General features: G+C 40.4%; 1 protein-coding gene across 7 annotated transcripts; it reads right to left on the reverse strand.

The window, feature by feature from the left end:
- Window positions 1-345: 345 nt before the first annotated feature.
- Window positions 346-18,917, reverse strand: LOC121086668 (scaffold attachment factor B1-like). Of its 7 annotated transcripts, none has more exons than XM_040590692.1 (22): window positions 18,428-18,545; window positions 18,050-18,155; window positions 17,457-17,544; window positions 15,649-15,713; window positions 15,282-15,560; window positions 14,062-14,124; window positions 13,221-13,248; window positions 11,712-12,210; window positions 11,234-11,283; window positions 10,347-10,447; window positions 8,746-8,895; window positions 8,547-8,647; window positions 7,457-7,602; window positions 6,577-6,665; window positions 5,901-6,037; window positions 5,105-5,398; window positions 4,447-4,584; window positions 3,623-3,662; window positions 2,112-2,224; window positions 1,223-1,335; window positions 948-1,014; window positions 346-730 (listed from the first exon to the last, which is right to left on the reverse strand). In XM_040590692.1, exons 2-22 carry the CDS (start codon window positions 18,098-18,100, stop codon window positions 604-606), a joined length of 2,739 nt encoding a protein of 912 aa, XP_040446626.1. In that variant the 5' UTR covers window positions 18,101-18,155; window positions 18,428-18,545; the 3' UTR covers window positions 346-603. The 7 variants fall into 7 exon arrangements, 6 of the variants coding, with proteins under 6 accessions (XP_040446626.1, XP_040446624.1, XP_040446623.1 ...); XM_040590690.1 differs by having other exon boundaries at window positions 17,951-18,155; XM_040590689.1 differs by lacking the exon at window positions 18,050-18,155 and having other exon boundaries at window positions 3,623-3,659; window positions 18,428-18,917.
- Between the last annotated feature and the right edge of the window lie 55 nt (window positions 18,918-18,972).

Below are 18,972 nucleotides of genomic sequence, written 5' to 3' on the forward strand. Positions count from 1 at the left end.
CAGCAGAGAGGGAGTGGCAAGAAGACGGAGAAGCATCTAGACTGAGCTTCACAGATGAACACAGGACACCTACGTGGTTAAACGGGAACTTAACGATGGTGTAAGGCCTTGTGCCAGCACCTCTGGCTTTAGCTGGTGGTACTTCCTACTCATCCTCATTTTTGACATAACAACTGGGGAAGAAATATCAGAAGAAAAATCAGAAAAGCCACAAAAAAATCCCAAAAGCAGCAAAGAACAGACATCCACCCCCTCCCAGAGTTGTTGCATCCCTTAGGATCTCAGCCTTGACAGTGGATTGCCTCTTTCGCTTACTGCCTTTTAACAGACTCTAGAAGCAATAAATTAGTAGCCATAAACTGATTTTATTTTTGAAAAATGGAATGTTTCACTAACAAACTTTTAAGTGAAGTTTGACCAAGAACACGTTTATTACAAAAAAGAAAAACCAAACCGACAAGTTGACATATTTGGCTACAATGCAACAGCAGTCTTGCTTTTTGTAATCACAAAGTCAAGGTGACCCTGGTTAATAAAATTCACCACCACTGTCATCTGGCATTAAAAAACAAAACAAAAATATATGTATATAATATAGTGCTTTCAGTAGCGACGGGTAAAACGGGGTTCGGTCAGTCTGTTTGTCCGCTCCTGGCCTGCAAACACTCCTTGTATTCCACTACTCTGCATCATCTGGCTCTGATTTCCAACTTGCGTGAAGCCTCCGCGCCTGAAAGCGAGACCAGACAAATCTAAAATCAGCCAGAAAAGTTAATACTGCTGTGACTCAGAGAAGATGTTCACTTATTTTTTTTCTGCTTGCCAGTCCATAGTAAAGTAGAAGCTGGAAGTACTATTTTTCACAAATGACACAGGAATTTCTTCTTTTATACAGATCAGTTAACTAATTATAAAAATATTATAAGCACTCTAACAAAGCTTCTTACCCCGACATCCCTCCTCGATTCATCACATGGCCTGGTCCTGACTGACCAGGCATGCTTCTATCACCACCTAATTTAAAAAAGAAAAAAAAAAAGAGAAGAAAATAAAAGACAGACTTTTGTGTTTTCACAATAAAAAAGCCACCTCGTTCCCAGAATTTTATTTGCTTTCTCGGTAATGCTGTTAAAGCTCCATAGGAATTTTAACTATCGCTAGAATTTCAGCGGCAGTAATTAATAGAAAAAACCACGATCACACTGGTAAGCAGCAAGTGTACCTTGCCATCTCTCATGATCCCGTCCCATCATTCCTCCATCCACATTTCCCTGCCATGAACGATCTTGATGCCCCTCTAACTTTCGACCATGATCTCCCCAGTCACGTCCATCTCTTAAAAAAATAAAAGAACATCTTCTAGATGTGTCCCTTATCCATTTAGCAGCATAGGGTAAAGCCAAACACTGTACCCCATACAAGAAGTGTATTAAATTGTTAATTAAGCTGTATCTATAGCCACCCAAATCATCGCAATAAAAACTGGTCAAAGAGAAATGACAAGAAACTCCCTGAACAGCGCCCTTCGCACAGAAAAGCTCATCTTTTTTTTAATCTGCAGAGACATAATTAGTATCACAATGTACTAAGATACTTAAATATGGAACAAGTAATCGACTGCCATTCCTCTGTCTGGTATATTGATGTAGAACTGCACTATGCAGCTGGAATATGCCTAGTTTGATTAGCTGCTTTAAAGAGAAACCGCTACGATTCCAGATTGAGTCTCAGTTCCCCACTCCCACCACTGCAGAGATTCTGACTCTATTTCCTTAAAACCTGACCACTAGCCACAAACGAGACTTTTGTAGGCGTTACTGGAGCATCTGGTACAGGGCTGACATTCACCTGTAGAAAATAAAGTTATTTACAAGCAAAATATCGTTATGCACTGAGCAGCACTTCTTTACTCACTGCCACACTCCATCCTCTTGATGCACGGGGGAGCTACACGTATAAATTCCTTGCTTCTCCAGATGCTTGAAGAAACCATCTGGAGAGAGGACTCACACTTGTCAGATTGCTTCTGCTGTCCCCCTTCAAAGGTTCACCAAGTGTTAAGATTTAAAGAAAACAACAGAATATACTCCCTTTGTTTCATATGCACTAACCGGGTTTGTGGAGGTATCCCTCTCCCTTCACTCATTCTTCTGTCGGACCCATAGCCACCCCAACTATCCCGGGAGTGACGGTCAGGCCCTCCGTGGCGTTCATCTGGGTAATGCTGGAAGGCAAACGGTACAGAGTTACGCTTAAGACTCAATCCAGGTTTCCTTTTAGGATTGCAAAAATCCAGCTCCTCAGAGATAGCCTTTCTATAGTCAGAAAAGAAACCAGCAGCTGTCTCAGTTTTTACTGGTTCCATTGTTGCTACCATGTGCAGTTCACTCTAGGTGTTTATTTTGTTTCATGGCACAGATTCTGCTCTGCTCGCTGGTGGGAGAAGGCTTTTTGTTTGGCAGGGTGGGGTTTTTTTTAAGGCTTATATTCGAGCTCCAGATTTTTAATTTTTACACAGAGTATCTACCTTCTTCCTGCCTCTCTTTGTAGTTGACCAGCTCGCAGGGCCATGACATCATTTAACTTGAAATTTAGATAAAATATGTGAATGTCTATAGGGAAGAACAGGAGAGAGTTTGAAAAACAGAGGATGTTACAGACAGTTGGTGGGGCATGGCCTTGGGAGAAGGGATAGACACCATAAATAAATCGAGCTGGGGTATAATAAGATAAGCTCAAACAAAACAAAATGGTTAATGAGACTGAACATAAATTACTTAATTATGTGTGAACTATCTTAATTGGCATACTAAAAGATCCACCCTGAGCAAAGGAAGCCCCCTACTAACAAAGCCCCCTCCACACAGAACATGTGCAGTGAAAAAAAAAAAAAAGCTGGACCTTTAAATGGAGACATGGCTTGGAAGAACCACTGAGAATGAAGTGTGACTAAATGTAACTGTAAACAATTGTTCCAAGCGTATAAAGTGTTTGACGGTGTGTTAAGAGGCAGGTTAGCTTTGTGGATTTACCACCTAGCACCCATCTCTGCGCAGACATGCAATAAACAAATAACCTCGACTTGGTGTGTGAATTGGTGCTGCGCACTGGGTAACAGCCTCTGTTTGTGAGACATCTTCAGAAATGAAAAGTTTTGTATACTGGTGTGGTTTTCGCACCTGTCCTTTTACAGTCATCAGCCTTCTTCCATTATGACACCAGTTATTTTCTATAAACCATTTAGATAAACATCAGAGAAAGGGCCCCTCGCCAGCTAAGGATAAGACACTACAGTAACTCCATTTTAATGCAATACAGACACCTAAGATCGTTAACCAGAAAAGTTATATCGCAACATACCAGCCTGGAAAGATGCCGTACAGTAGCTCCCATCACTTCGAGGTTCACCCCTGCCCCAACCTGTGGCTACTGCCCTACCAAGCAGATAACTTGCGTTCTGCACATTAGTGTGCAAAAAAACCATTTGGTGCTTGACATCCGCTCAGTTTAAACCCAGCAGTGGTTGTGTTTAAGCAGCGGACAGCACGCACACTGTGTTCTTTCAGTTTTGGGGTCATCTTTTTGGCTGTTTAACTGAAGTGGTTTTTTGGGTATAACCTACCTGCCCATCTCGATCTGGTATTCCTCTTGAACCATCTCTTCTGGAACACAAAAAAAAAAAAAAAAAAAAAAAAAAAAGAAGTTCCAGTTCAATTAACACAGTCATTGTTAATTTCAACATCTGTATGAAATAGCATGGGAAAATTTGTCTTCATTAAGCTGTAAAGCTGAACACCAATGTTTGTTTAGTAGCAAGATACTCAAATGGGTTCTTGTTTCATCACACAGAAAGAGATCAAAGTAACACCTACTACTGTAGTACGGGTAAGCAACGCATCACTGAGCACCAGTCAGGTACTTGGCGGCACCAAGGGAGAATACTGAGTCAACCTACCAGTATCAGAAATTAGTTACGAGCAAAAGCAAAGCAGTACGGTTTTTGCCAAAGGTCCTTGGAGAGCAAAACAGAAATCTCAACAGCCCTGTGCAGAAAGTATTGTAGCATTTTGTGGAACTAAAAATCTGTGTCAGGCTGCAGAGATGAAAGTAGGGGAAGTTTTAAAGCAAAAGCAAATGGCTAAACCTTCGACTAATGAACGGGGATTACTAAACCAGGTTTCCATACATCTCCAGAGGAACTACAAGATCTCCCTCAGCATCGTAGCACACTACATTAGGACTTAGTTTATAATCTTTATGCAGCCTCTTTCCAGTATGTCCATGACTGATGGAAACATAGGATTGCAACACGTATAAAATTAGACATGAGAAATGCACAAGGGTGATTTGTTTTGCTCTTTTGGCTCCCTCCAAACCATCAGTAAGCCACAACAAGACACCCAATTTCCATAAAGCTGTACGAAGAAAAGACACTGCCTTGCCAACCTGTCCAAACAATGATCTTGGTATCGGCCACGATCCCTGTGGTCAAAGTCGTGGAAGCGGTCTTGACGACTAAATTCAGAATGATACCGATCATCCATTGCCATTCGCTTTGCTTCTGGCCAGTATGGGTCATCTCGCCTGCAAAGGTGGTCACAATTAATAGTAATCTCCAAACAATCTTCCTTTCTTGTTCTCTTGATAACAAACCTCATTCAATCCAATTACCCAAACAATTATTTTGATTTATAATCAAAACCCTTTGTGTGTTAAGCTGGCATCACATTTTGGTTTCAGAGGAAGCTAGGTGTACCGACACCATACAAAAAGCTTCATCTCAGGTTATGCTGACATGAGAAGAGAATGAGCATCTGTTCCACTAGCTACACACAGTCTACTACACAGTCAATACACACAGTTTCTATTCTCTGTCACTTCTCTTCGGGAATTAAGAATTTAAAACCTGCTGTAATAAAATTGTGCTTACAGATATACAAGTATGACATTTTCTCTTTCTGAAGATAAAACTTCTAAATGGTCTTTCAGTTGTGAGCTCCCATGACTGGTTTAGCAAGAGTAATCACAATTTACACAGGCTCTAGAACGTTCTATCTGTAACTGGCTGTGGTCGAAAAGTCTGGATTCTCACTGCAGTTACTACCTGCCGTCAGGATCATAAGGCCTTCTCATGGCAGATCGCCGTTCTTGTTCGTAGCGTAGCTGTTCCTGCTGACGTCGCAGCTCTTCCCTCTCTCTCTGGATTCGTTCCTGTTCTCGCCTCCTCTCCTGCTCTATGTGCATTCTTTCTCTCTCCAGTCTCTCCCTCTCCAAGCGCTCTCTGTCAAGACGCTGCCTTTGAAATTCAAGTCGTTCTCGCTCTCTCTGGAGCCTCTGTCTTTCATCCCGCTCATGAATAGCTTGAAGACGTTGTTCTCGTTCTCGCCTCTCCCTCTCTCTAATCAACAGAGATATATTTTGTTTTGAATTGAGAATCTTTAAGTCCAAGTTTTTAAGTCCATATGAACGAAAGAAGCAAGGTTAAGCATTCTGCATGAGTAACACAGCATCTACTCTAAGTCAGCTCTGAAAAAGCTTTCATAGAGGACAGCATGTCCAAGACAAAAGTCTGACAAACAGAAAGTATTTACAAACTTCCAAGGAAAAACCAAGCATGGAAATTCAAACGTGATAATGGTGAATGCAAGACCTGAAAGCACCTACCAAAGTTGTTACTCAACAAGAGTCTTCTGAAAGGCATACAGAAGATCACTTTCAGTAGTAAAACCCTTTATAACCTGGCATTGCATCTGTTCTATCAACAGATTAGCATCAAATCAATCTGTGATACTAGTGATGGAGGGCCAGCAGGACACTATTTTGCAGCCAGTTCAAAACACAGATAAGGGAAGTAAAAACAAATACCAGTTTAGCTCTAAACTTTGAATGGCAAAACTCACCGGCGTCTTTCTGTTTCCCTGATTTCTCGCTCCCTCTGTCTCTGACGTTCACGTTCTCGCTGTTCTTTGATTTTATCAAACGATAAAATATCTTGCTTTTCTTTGCTCTCTGATTTGCGATCCTGGCTTTTGGTACTCTGAATTAGATCAAAACAATACACTAGCTGAACACAGTGCATTTTGAGGTAAAATTTCCAGGCAAAAGGCCTACTTTATGCCAATCTGAACAAAACAGACTATCATGCCATCCCAGAGGTAAATAATGTTAGAATTTCATGGAAAAGTAGGCTGGGGAGAAGTACCCCAAATTTGGCTAGAACTTCTAAGAAGTTTTGATATATATTAATACTATGAGCACATGATCTGACTTGCATCGGTAGCAAACAATACACTGCTTTAAAGGTCACCTGCCACCACACTCCACACTTGGAAAACACATGATCTTAACACCATTTTCATATTGCAACTCTACTTCTTCAACTAGGCCAACAGTGACAAAAACTACAAAGAAGGTGAAGCTTAAGCATTTACCTTTGCAGCACCATTAACACCCTAATGCTGTTTAGACAAGCGAGATGTTCCCAAGGTGCAAGGCAAAAAACCCCTTCAATTATATGCACGCAAAGCTGTATGACACCTACTTTTACACAAAGGCTTCTCTGGAAGTTGTACTTACCCTCTCTTTTGATGTTGAAGTTTTCACACTAATAACTGGTTCTCCTTTAGATTTATCCATTACCACTGTCCTTTCAGTTCCTCGACTTGCTAGAAAACAAAATACATCTGAGACTAAATAATATGCAAGACATGCAAAAACTCCTGTGAGATTTAAAACCATGCAGATACTAAACAGTAAAATGTTATTTTATTGAGGTTTTAAATAACATACAGAAGAATATGTTTATGATTTAAATAGCTGACCAAGATTTGGCCAAGTTGGGGATGGGGGTAGTAAAGCTATCACAAAATTACAGTAGTCTTTTCTGGTAGGGATGACAGTTAAGAGAAAGCAAATTTAGTTTAATTCTTCTGTCTGCAAAATACATCCCTTTGCCATAGTTTTTAAAAAAAAAAATAACAAAAAAAGCACACAGAACCACAAACTGTGTCAGATCTAAACCCAGTAATAGCCCATAAAATTCATGGCTTGCTACTTTGACTATTTATAAAGCCCAGTAATTATGAAAATTTTGTTGCTAAGTTACTAGCAAAAAAAAAAAAAGTCAAAAAAACATTTCAAGGTATCTTCTGGTGGTTTTTGTTCATCAGCAAAACTTCAGTATTACTAAGTACATTTTATGGCTTTTTTACTGAATTATGAATCACATCTAACAAGAACACTGAGGTCTGCAGAAGATGAAGTCTTCTAATCAGCCACAATTCTAAATGCTTATGCTTGTTCTTCCATTTCCTTCTTAGCTGATGCAGGAAATTTTATTTTGGATGCAAAGTAGAAGCTCTGTCACAGTCGCTTATATTCTTTGTACGAGTTTTTTTAATTAGTTTTTTTAAAACAAGTATCCTTGAAAAAATTTCTGAAAGGCAGATAGAATTACCTGATTTGCTTGCCCTAGATCTATCAGAGGATCCAGCCTTTTGGTCATCTTTCTCTTTTCCTTCTTTTTCGTCTTTTCCATCTTTCTCTGATTTCTTCACATCATCTTTTTTGTCTGTCTTCTCCTCCTTCTTAATACCAATGGACCTATAGGTAAACTTTGCTTTAATAGAGAACCTAACAAAAAGTGCAATATAACCAATCCAATCAAGCCAGAGATGTCAAAAAAAACCCCAAACACCCCAAAAATCCCACACCCAACCCAAAAAAAGCTCAACATAAAACCCCTCCCAAAAATCCCACTCCAAATACCTTCCATGTGCTGAAACCAATGGATACTTGTATGCATGATTAAAAGCAGCAACCAATACTAAGCTAAAGCCGACTAAAAGTGAGAAACAAGAGATAATCCTGAATATTTGGAGACCTTGAGTGCTACAAGTCTTATGTTCTGCCTATAAGTAAAGTTCATGTTTAGTGTAAGTGGAAGAGGGTCCACCCAGGAAGAGGCCAAGCTCCACCAGAAAAGCTTTTGTCAACAAATACCTTAAACACCCGATGCAAGCAGACCAGCCTGCCAAAACATATCCTTTGCCAAATCTTTTAAAATGTAATGAGAGAACAAAAAGTAGTAAAGCAAAATGCCCCTTTCAAAAGCAACAGATCACTTGAAAAACAAATATTGAAGTACCACTTGCTAACCATGTGAACAATCTATCAAAAAAGACAGACTAAATCCTGGAAATATTTGTCAGTTAGAAGAGCAGACCAAGCTAGAGTCAGATCAGAGGATGAATGATTCTGATAAAAATAAGGGTTTATCTATAAACAAGTTGGTTGAGTATCTCCTGATATAACTGACAAGTCTTGACACTAAACCCTGAAGAGCACCGTATTTCTGATCAGAGGGCCAATTAAGACGTGCTTACTGCTGCAGAACACCAATTTAAATTTTTCAAGTATTCCTCCTATTTCAGATGCAGTACGAAGCAGCAAATCAAGATTTATTACACCTACTCTTCACTTCGGTCATGTGGCTGCATTTCAAATGAGTGGCCTTTAACACAGAAAAATACCAAAAAACACTTTACTTCTCAGATTTGGACTCTGCAGAATGGTGCCTGTCCTTCTCCTTCCTTGTTTCACCTTCCTTTTTGTCTGAAGGCTTTTTCCCAGCTGGTTCATTTTTTGCCTAGAATTTTAGCCAGAAATATTTTTATATTAGCAGACAGATATTGAACTTTGACACCTTTATCTTCATTACGCTGTCATGGAATAGCTACCACTTACCTTTTCCACAGAAATCATTTTTCCATGCAGCTCTGTTCTGTGGAGATGATTAATGCACTTAGTGGCTTCTTCAGATGTTGACATTGTAACAAAGCCGTAACAGCGAGCACCAGGACTGCGAGCATTTGTTACAACTTTCGCACCCACCACCTTTGGGAAAAAAATTATTTTGTGTTTGCAGATCTGTCTCCAAATAAATTCTAACTTAATCACCATTTTGTAGAATCATAAACCAGTTTGGGTTGGAAGGGACCTTTAAAGGTCATCTAGACCACCCCCCCTGCCATATGCAGGGACACCTTCAACTATACCATGTTACTCAGAGCCCCATCACACCTGACCTTGAATGTTTGCGGGGATGGGGCATCTACAATTTCCCTGAGCAACCTGTTTCAGTGTTTCACCACCCTCATCATCAATAACATTTTTTTCTTGTATCTAGTCTGTATCCTCTTCTACTTTAAAATCATTGTCCTATCGCTACAGGCCCTACTGAAATGGCTGTCCCCATCTTTCAGCAGCTGTCTGCCAGTTCCAAACCTTATAGCACTATCCACTTTCAACAGGGAGGAAATCCGCTCAGCACCCAACATTCCATCAGCATTCTCAGACTACAACGTTGCTAGGTTTGTTTGACAGACAGCAAAGTTATCGTTTTCAGTCGATCTCTATACAGTCGGGCCAACCATCTTCTAGAAGTGCCTCACTAAAGACTACTTCACAGAATATGTGAACAGCGTTTACACCCATGGCAACAGCAAAACAAGTACAGCTGAAAAGGTTCAAGCTTCAGATTATTCCACATCTGTTCTGAAAAAAGTATAAAACAAACACAAAATTCTACGAAACAGATAAATATGACTGCAGAAAAAATTGTTCATACAGCTCTGCAGAAAAAGAGACCGCCATAATAATCAGCTCAGAAAATTCATCTTCAAGTTGCAGAGCAGGTCAGTAACTTAAGGAAGACATATATACATACATGTAGGTGAGAGTAGGGATGCAATAATAAAAATAATAAAAAAGCAACCTATGACCATTTTGTATTTTCTTACAGAACACCTCTGCTAGCTTCTTTAAACAGATGACAATCTCTGACAGCGCAGAGGCACGTGCTTAGGTGAAACAAACATTTAACATCACATTCAGAAATGTATTAGGAGGAAGCGGAGATAGTCATGGAAAGAATTCCCTTTCACAACTTCTCTCGTATCCTAGCTGGCACTGAATAACAAATGGAAGCCTGCCCTTGCGACTAGATGTCTCAAAGGAGTGGCTCTTGAAATGCAACAGTTTAAAGCAGTATTAACTATTGCTGGACATGCAAGAAGTATAATTAGACTATAAAGCACCCTAGATGATGACCCACTAATGTCTCCTGTCAAGAACTGCCTCGTTTTTACAGGTTATCTGCATAGAGGTTCTTTGAAACCTGGATTTCTGGCTGCCTCCCCCCCATTTCAGACAAACTTCTTTATGAAGTATGCTACTTTCTGATACAGAGTTTCAAAAGAACAGAAGAAAGCTAAGTAAAAACTAAATTTCAGGTCATCCTTTTAAACTGATACAATGGCTTGTTAATTTACCTATCTACTACATACCTTTCCATACTTGCTGAAAAGATTCTTCAAGTCTGTAGCTCTAGTAGATGATGAAAGTCCACTAACCCACAAATTTCTGCCAGAACCAGTACCCACACGGCCTAAAGTAAATAAAAAAAGCCAAACATAGAAGAACATGTAGCACAAGAACACAACAGCGAAACAGTAACTGCCCTACAAATTCCCATTTTTTTCTTCATAAACCTCTTCAAATGCTATTTTGCTTCTAGCTCTTCCAATCAATCTTAAAATCAATAGACACACTGCAGCCTGCAACAATGAACTTCTGAACTCCAGACTCGATGTGCATTTGAATAGGTTAATTAATTAATGAGGTTTCACCTACATATTGTCTTTCTACACTTCAATCACTTTCCCGAGAATTACCAATTACTAAATGTCAATTCACAAGACACTTTTTAAAAAATTTCGTCAGTTTGTAAGTTCACAGAAATTACATAAACTGAAATTTACAATTAATACTTTGAAAGCCCATGTTACAACTGCACTGAGGGTTCACCAAATTAACACCACTCCTCACCAGAATTGCTACACAGAGTATATAACACTATCAATATAGTCATCTGTTGAGATTTTCCAAGACAAATCCTGGTTTTGTTGGTATATATCACCATTCACACAGCTAGCGGAACTCCAATACAGCTATTAAAGTCAAGATATACACACGCTTAGGGAATTAACAAAACACAAAAAATAAGCAATGCAAAAAAGGCAAGTCAAAAAGCAAGTAGAACTATTACTCCATTCACTCCTTTGTTTACTTCACAAATAATGGTTAGATGTGACCCCATAACATTTTTTTTCAAGCCATCTGTACTTAAAAAAAACCCACAAACCAACGAAGAAACCAAACAACCAAAACATACCTTTCTCATCCTTTGAGATTATCTTTGATTCTCTGTCCTCCTCAACAGGGCTAAAGACAAAACACCGTGTTATTCAACTGTTCATATGCCAAAAGGAAGTTAATTCTAGATTGTGCACTAAAACTGGATACCTACCAGAAAATTAGTTCTGAAATTAAAACTATCTCTGCAAATTTATACAAGAGTGACAGGAAATACGAATTCATATCCTTAAACGGACAATTCTGCTTTGCAGATGACAGAAATAAGAGCAATTTAAGGAAACAACCTTTGAAGGTTGAGGAAGGAAAGAAATCAAACCCTCTGTGTTTAAAAAAAAAAAAAAAAACCTGCACATGGAGAAACAAAACAGACTCTTTAGGAACAGGCTACAATTTCATCAGTCTCGGTGGCCAATTGAAGGAAACAGCTTATGCGCATCACTTAACGACCAATGAAAAAAAGATAGCATCTGGTCTATAACGGAGAAAAAACAAACCTCTTTTTCTGATCACCGCCCTCACTGGTTGAGGACTCTTTAGTGGCAGGGGATTCCTCAGAATTAGCTTTCTCTTCTGTTTTCTTGGCATCTTCTTTGCTATCTTTGGCTTCGGGACCTGGGCCTTTTTCCGCTGTTTCCCCACTAGAGGCTTCCAGGCCTTGGGAGCGTTTGCTACTCTGATCGCTTAGGGTCTCTACTACTAAACATTCAGAGTCCGCGTTCTCTTCCTCTATTGTCTGTTCACTTGTCTCCCCTTTTGCTACAACTAAACGCTTTGCTTCCTTCCTTGCCATAGCTTGTGCCGATTTGCTGTCCAAATCTAAAGCATCTTCCTCCAACTGAGTGGCAGCAAGAGCGTCCTCTTCCTCTGCTAGCCTCTTGCCTGGCACCACGTTACTTGCTTCCTGTGCATGTGGCCGCTCCGCTTCGGAAGTTTCTTCGTTAAGGAGCTCAGATTTACAAGTTTCCCCCAAAATGTCGAGTATTTTCTCATTTTCTACGGATTTAACAGGAATAGAATGGCACAAGATTTAATCACCAGGGAAATACAGCAATCACAAATGTGGAACTGGCATGGCTGCCACACTAACACCAAGAGAACTTCTAAGCTACACAGAGATTGGAAAACCCTAGTGTACACAGTGTTAAAAGCACTACGCTAACTGCTCTCTGACAAACTACCACATCAGCCCTAAAGTGTTAACAGGGAAGAAAAATGCCCCCACAGATTTAACAAAAACCTTCTGGCTGATCCTTGATATTCTTCACGAAATCATTCAGCTCTGTTTCTTCTCTAGTTAGCTTCCAGAGTCCGAGATGCTTAACTGAACGTATCAAGGTACTGAGAGTTCAATTTCCAAATTTCCGTGAAATTCTTTTAGCAGACAGTCCAACACGAGAACTGGGCATCTTCTGATGGTGCATGAGTGTGTTTGCAGTCCAGAAAGTGAATAGGATCTGTAGAAAATTCCTGTGATGACAGTGTATTCCTTCTTCTGATGTCCAGTCTTTCTTTAATTTCTGTTCTGTACCAAAGCTCTGAATTACCTACACTCCTGTATTTATATTCATAGAACTGCAGTACAATGTGATATCACAAGATCTGTTTTTAGAACCTTTGCATACTTAAGGCTCATTCCTTAACTCCACTGTAGGTAACAGTTCTATGGAACCGTTTCATCACATTAAATACATATTTTCAAAAAGTGGTTATCCACAGATCTGGTGATATGACTGGGTTTCCAATCTCTATGACCCTGTATGACCTGGATTGTCCACCATAATAACGTACACTACAGTAATGCATTTAAAAACCAAACAAAAAAAAAAAAAAAAAGGAAAAAAAAAAGAAAAAAAAAAGAAAAAACCAAACAACCAGGGACATAAAAAGAATTAATGAAGAATGAAACTGTTTCATTGCCCAGAACTTTTTTTTTTTAATTTAAACAAAACAAAACAAAAAACTAAACAAAAAACAAAACCATACAAGAAAACAAAAACCAGTACCTGGCTCCAAAGGCAACTCTTCAAGTTCCTGTAGTGAAAGAGATTAAAAAAAGGAGAAATATCACTATTCATAAGAAGTCCAGATGTTACTCTGAATGACACCTCTCACCCGTCCAAGAAAGGAGACAATTTCGCGAGCTTACTAAAATTTAGCCTATTTCAGCTTTAAAAATGTTTAACTTTAAATAAATTCCCCACAAGGTTTAACATTACTTTTTTACATCTTCCAGTTTTATGAAATGTGTGAAAATATCTGTATTTCTCAAATTCAGACACCCATTGAACACATAGTACACATTCACATGGGTAAATAAATCAACAAATGTAAGCAGCATAAAGCAAACCTATCTTTGTGTTATCCTTCTCTAGAGTCCACTGTATGGATTCTGCTTTCTGAAAACAGGATTCATAGAAACACCAGCTTCACCTGGAGCTACAAGTGTCCTTAACCTACCACAAGTGATCTGGAAACAAGGCCAGTATTTCACGAACAGATCAGTGTCAGCTTTCTTGTCAACGTGGGATACATACATTTTAAATGGAACTTAGACATAACACAAGGCACCAAGTCAGTTTATACAACAGATAGAAAGAATCCAGTCTACTACCTAAACTCAGTATAATATATACATCATATATTTATGACCTGATAAGATACATACATGTATCTTCGTCCACATGATTAAATTAGAAAGGTATTTCTCATTCCTAGAGGTCCTATTCTTTGCAGAGTAAGTATGCACTCACTGTGTACTACCTGTACGTGTACTGTTTCAGCATACAGTTTATATGGCATGTATTATGCCTTTTTGCTTGTAAAGAAAAATCAGTTACCATTTACCTTTATTACGGTTAAATCAGCTGAAGCAGCATCTAAACTGTTCCCAACATCTTCAACCTCTACCTTTAAAATGTAAACAGAAGACATTTTGTTATCTATAAAGGAATGGTATTGTGAATGAAACCTGAATGAGAAATTGAAGATTTTATTTCCACTAACAACTGACTAAGCAAATCTATCTAGGATCCAAGGGTAAAAACTGACCAGTGACCCCCATACCTCTTCCCAATCCCCACCAACTGAATAAGCCTTCTCATTACCTCTCAAATATGTTGGTTGTCTCACAAAAATCCTTTAAGGACGGAGATATCAACAGCAAGCTTTCTCTTAGACTTTTTTTCTTATTTACAGCGACAACACAGAGCCAAAAAAGTCTACTGGACTCAATAACTGTTTACTTCACTGATAAAAGAAGACCGCAGGAGCTGACCTGGAGTCTGGCAGTTTAGTCCCTGAATAAACCTACTTTCTGGGTATTTCTATATGACTTGTGTGAGGCAGGGATATGCTTGGGAATAGGGGGTTAAGCTTATTTCTGCAACTTTCAAATTTGGAGGGCAAGGAACAACCCAACTTTAGGATCACAGATGACACAATGTGCACACACAACAAAGAGCAATACTTCCCTATTAGATGGGACAGAAATAACTTTCTTCAAAATGTTTTGTTGTACATTTCAGGAGATAAACACTTGACTTTGGGGAAAAACATTATCTTCTAGCTAGGATGGACAATGCCATATAAGCAGTGCAACAGCCAAACACAGACAGCCAATGTAAAAATAATTTCAACAGCTATCTCAACAAAAAAAATATCTAGAATATAGTTCCCAGAATGTTGCTGTTCAGCTGAAGTGAATAAGGCTACAGTATTTGTGTGCCACCCAGGTCCTCCTAAATGAAGCAAAGATATGAAAATGGGAACATAAACATAAGGTGAAGTACAGAGTTCAAAGCATGATTAAAACAAATGCTTTTTGGATTACTACCGATTCGTACAGTCATATGTGTACAAACAAAATCTAAGCATTTTAAAATTAAAAATGCTATTTCCACAAAAACGTAAAAGAAAAAGCAATGACCATGAGAACTGGTAGAGCCCCAGATGGTTTCAAATACTCTTTAGCTACTGTTTTACTGTTCAAGTCAAAAGAAAAAAAAATTAAAAAAAAAAAAAAAAAGGAAAAAAAGAATCTGATTCCACACACGAGAGATGCATACCATCACTACTGGTATTTCTCTTGATTCTTCTTTAATTTCTGAAAATTGTGGGGATGCCTCCAAGTTACCTACAGTATATTCTGTAGGCTGATCTGGAAGTTCTTTCACTTCTGCATCAGCATTTTCTTTACTATCAGACAGTGAGTCAAGAATATTATCAGCACTGTAATCCTCTCCGCAATCTACCGCATTGCCATTATCTATTTCAGCTTCATCTAACACACTAATATCCATCATGTCAATATCCTGCAAGTTATCCAAACTTGCTTCAATATCCTCCTGTAAAAAGAAAAAAAGTATATATAGTAGTCATTGTAATTTGAAAGTGATGCTATCATTACTTTGCTTCAAACAGAGCCTCACATACCTGTCCATCTCCCGAATCCTCTTCCAGGCCATTATCTTCTACTCCCTCTTCATCTGGTCTACGTCCTAACAATATTATGATTGTTAGAATAAAAAGAAGGTAACAACATGCATCCTTCAAGTTTTATTTTTTTCATCAGAGTTGGTATTCCATCCAGTTTAGCTATCTGCTTTTTCCTTATTTTCCACAACTGAGTGTTCCTATACCATCCCAGTTCAGTAACTGACAAACATGCTACAGTCCAAGGTCTATCATGAGTTCAAGAAGCACCACTGTGCACTACCCTTAGAACATTTGGCTCAGCTGAGACCGCAGTAATTTATCTTAATGTGTCTTGACAGACATTTACTAAAAGAAAAAAAAAAAGAAAAAAGCAACCAAACAAAGAACCCAACACAAAACAATGAACCCCCCCCCCTCTATGCGTAAGCATTACTGCAGTGCTCTGTTCACCAGCTGGACACATAACATCAGAACTAATGTTACTGAAAACAGTTGGCTAGTTTCAACAGCACCAAATAGGAACTCCTCAAATTCAGAGCAGTTTCATCTTTCATGAATGTTATTTTCCTCAAAAAACTGTAAGCACATTACAATAAAAAAAAAAAGGGGGGGAAAGGGGTTTTAGAGCTAAGAGGAACATCTCATCTATTTCCATCCTAACATTAAGTGCTATAATGTACATTAAGTATTTTTCTCAGACCTGACAATGATCATGACTACCAAAGATGTCTCTGCTTTTACATACAGTTGTGACATTTGTTCTCCATCCATTTAAAATTTCACATTTTAGTTTGCAAACAAATGTCATTACTCCAAATTGGACGCAACAAAAATCCAGGTCAAACAAATCAGTTGGCAAAACAATCAAGCTTCATCTCACAAATTCACATTTTATTTAAATCAGTATCAGTAATTTGATTAAAATTCTTCCTCTAAACTAGTTATTCTGCTCAGCTCTAACGCAAAAAGTTAAGTTTCAACATTATCTGGTTACAAAATAAGATCAAACTGCTAACTGACTAGTTTTAGAAAAACAGCAATTATTTTTTTAAAATAAGGATTATGTAAGACTATGTCTCACCACCAGAAAAATCATGCATAGAGGAAGCCTTAAAAACATATCCAATTTCAGATTTTGATTAAAAACTAGTCTTCTGGGGAGAAAAATGAGACTGTTATTATCTATGAAACATAAGCATAACACACTACATAGAACTTTTTTGAATATTGAAATTGCTAGAAACTGCATTTCTAACTCAAAAAAAACCCTTACATTTCTCAAAAGTGAAGGTACGGTCACATAAAACCACCAATTATCTATTTTAAAAACACTGACACTGCTTCAGTATTACTCAGTAACTCCTGCTACAAATTTCAGGGAACTCTGAGAACAAGCCAACAGACCCTTTGAGTGGACCAAATCCTTCCTTAATAAACTACATGAAGTCCTGTGAATAAATTACGTTTAATACCATACCATCCATCCCTGGAAACCTGAGCACAAATATAGAGAAGAATACCAGTAACTTATGTCATTAAAGGACAGAATCAAGGAACAGAAGACTCAACTGTTCTTAATTTCCTGCAGAAAACCAGTATTACCAAAATCTGGCTCAAGCAAGTAATGTTAGCTGTAGTTTTGTGATTGCAAAACATTCAGCGACAGTGCCAAAATTAAGCCAAGCACTTCCCCAAAAGGAAAACCAGACTTCAGAAAACAGATTAGCAAGGCTCCATTTCATGAGTAAAAGTTGCTAGAAAACTCAAGGGGGATGGGGTGGAGATCCTCCCTAACTGCCCTGTACCTTTGCTGCTTCTTTTTGGAGTTTTCTTCATGATATTTTCTGAAACCACTGGAATTTCATCAGGATTCCCCCCTTCCTCCTCAATAGCCTATTAAGGGGAAAAGACAAAGACAGATATCACGACAGACGTAAAAATTCCATTTGTGCGTTTCTGCTGAGTTCAAAAGCTGGACACCAGAGGCAGAAAAATACCCAAACAAGAATCCAGCGCTTTGAATTAGCAGCAGCTTGGATATGCAAACCAAAGACCATCAGATCAAAGCAACAAGTACACAGGAAACAGTAACATGTTGGTGTAAAGTTTCTGGAAAGCTGTCAGCAGTATAACCTATAAACAAAATAAGTCAGTCCTGCAGCGTTTGCAGCAGCGCGGAGATACCCGGAGGCATTGCAACAGAGTCTTTGCAACAACAAATATTGCAACAACAAATTTGGCTCCAGGAGACAGCAAGCATCAGTTCAGTGAAGGCGGTCCACATGCTGGACTAACATACCAAACATTCTGATGAGGCTACGCTGTACAGGCTGCGAGCTAGAAAGCCGAGGTGGGGGTGGGGAAGAGTAGGCAGGGAAAAACCTGGTAGACAGCATACAGAACTGTAAATCCAGGAGCTCAATGCAGGGCGCAAAACCCAGCGATGCATGAGGCCAGAAACACTGGGGCCGAGCGCCACGGCTGCCTCGCCGTGCTCTGCGGCGCTGGGGAACCGGAGGCGGGGGGTCGCTGAGGGGAGGGCAACGCCAGACGGGCGCGTACCCCCCCCCGCTACCACATGAGACCGGTGGTCTCATCTGGGACAGCCCGGCAGGGGCCACACTCCCGGCGCACACAGGGCCCCGCAGGCTCCCCGCCGCCCCGCTCCCTCCGCTCCGAGGCCGTTTGGCGCCATTTTCCTCAGCGGCGCCCGGCGGGCTGGGGCCGCGCAGGCGCCTGCGACTCCCACCCCGCCCCGGCGCGTCCCCCCGCTCACCTTCCTCAGGCGCTCCGTCAGAACGCTCTTGTTGCCGCCGCTGTCCAAATTGCGGCGCTTCAGTTCAGCCCGCAGGTCGATTACGCGCAGCTCGCTCAGCCGCCGCCGACTCTCGGACTCGGCACCGGAGACTCCAGAGCCGCCCAGGGACGCGGGTTCTCCCTGCCCGGCCGCTGACTGACTCTCCGCCATGGGGGCCGTCGTTTCGACTCGCACGCAGGGAGCAAGGCGGGATTAAAACAACGGCGAAAAGCCACAGTTGCGGCACAAAATGGTGGCAAAACCGAGACGCGCTGAAGAGAAAGGGGGAGGGGAGGGAAGGGACCGCAGCCCGCACGCGCGGCTGACAGGAGCCGGCGGACCGCGCGCGTGCGCGGAGGGAGCTGCCGCCGCTCTGGCGCAGGCGGTGACAGGCGCGCGCGCGCAGCAGCGCCGGCCCCGCCCCCAGCGCCGCAGTGCGCAGCCGCGCTCCGGGGCCGCATGCGCCGGGGCGCGCGGGCCGCCCTTCGGCCGAGTCGCCGCCGCCCGCGCCTGCACACAAGCCG

The sequence above is a fragment of the Falco naumanni genome, chromosome 4 (genome assembly GCF_017639655.2).
Source record: "Falco naumanni isolate bFalNau1 chromosome 4, bFalNau1.pat, whole genome shotgun sequence".
NCBI lineage: Eukaryota > Metazoa > Chordata > Aves > Falconiformes > Falconidae > Falco > Falco naumanni.

What these genes read in the sequence shown, in the direction of transcription:
- LOC121086668 (XM_040590688.1), bottom strand. Translation starts at nt 18,619, where the DNA reads ATGGCGGAGAGTCAGTCAGCGGCCGGGCAGGGAGAACCCGCGTCCCTG. An exon ending in TTTTCAGCAAGTATGGAAAG is followed by an intron (nt 8,896 to 10,346) that starts GTATGTAGTAGA and finishes TTTTTCCCAAAG; the next exon opens with GTGGTGGGTGCGAAAGTTGT. An exon ending in GGATCATGAGAGATGGCAAG is followed by an intron (nt 1,015 to 1,222) that starts GTACACTTGCTG and finishes TTTTTAAATTAG; the next exon opens with GTGGTGATAGAAGCATGCCT.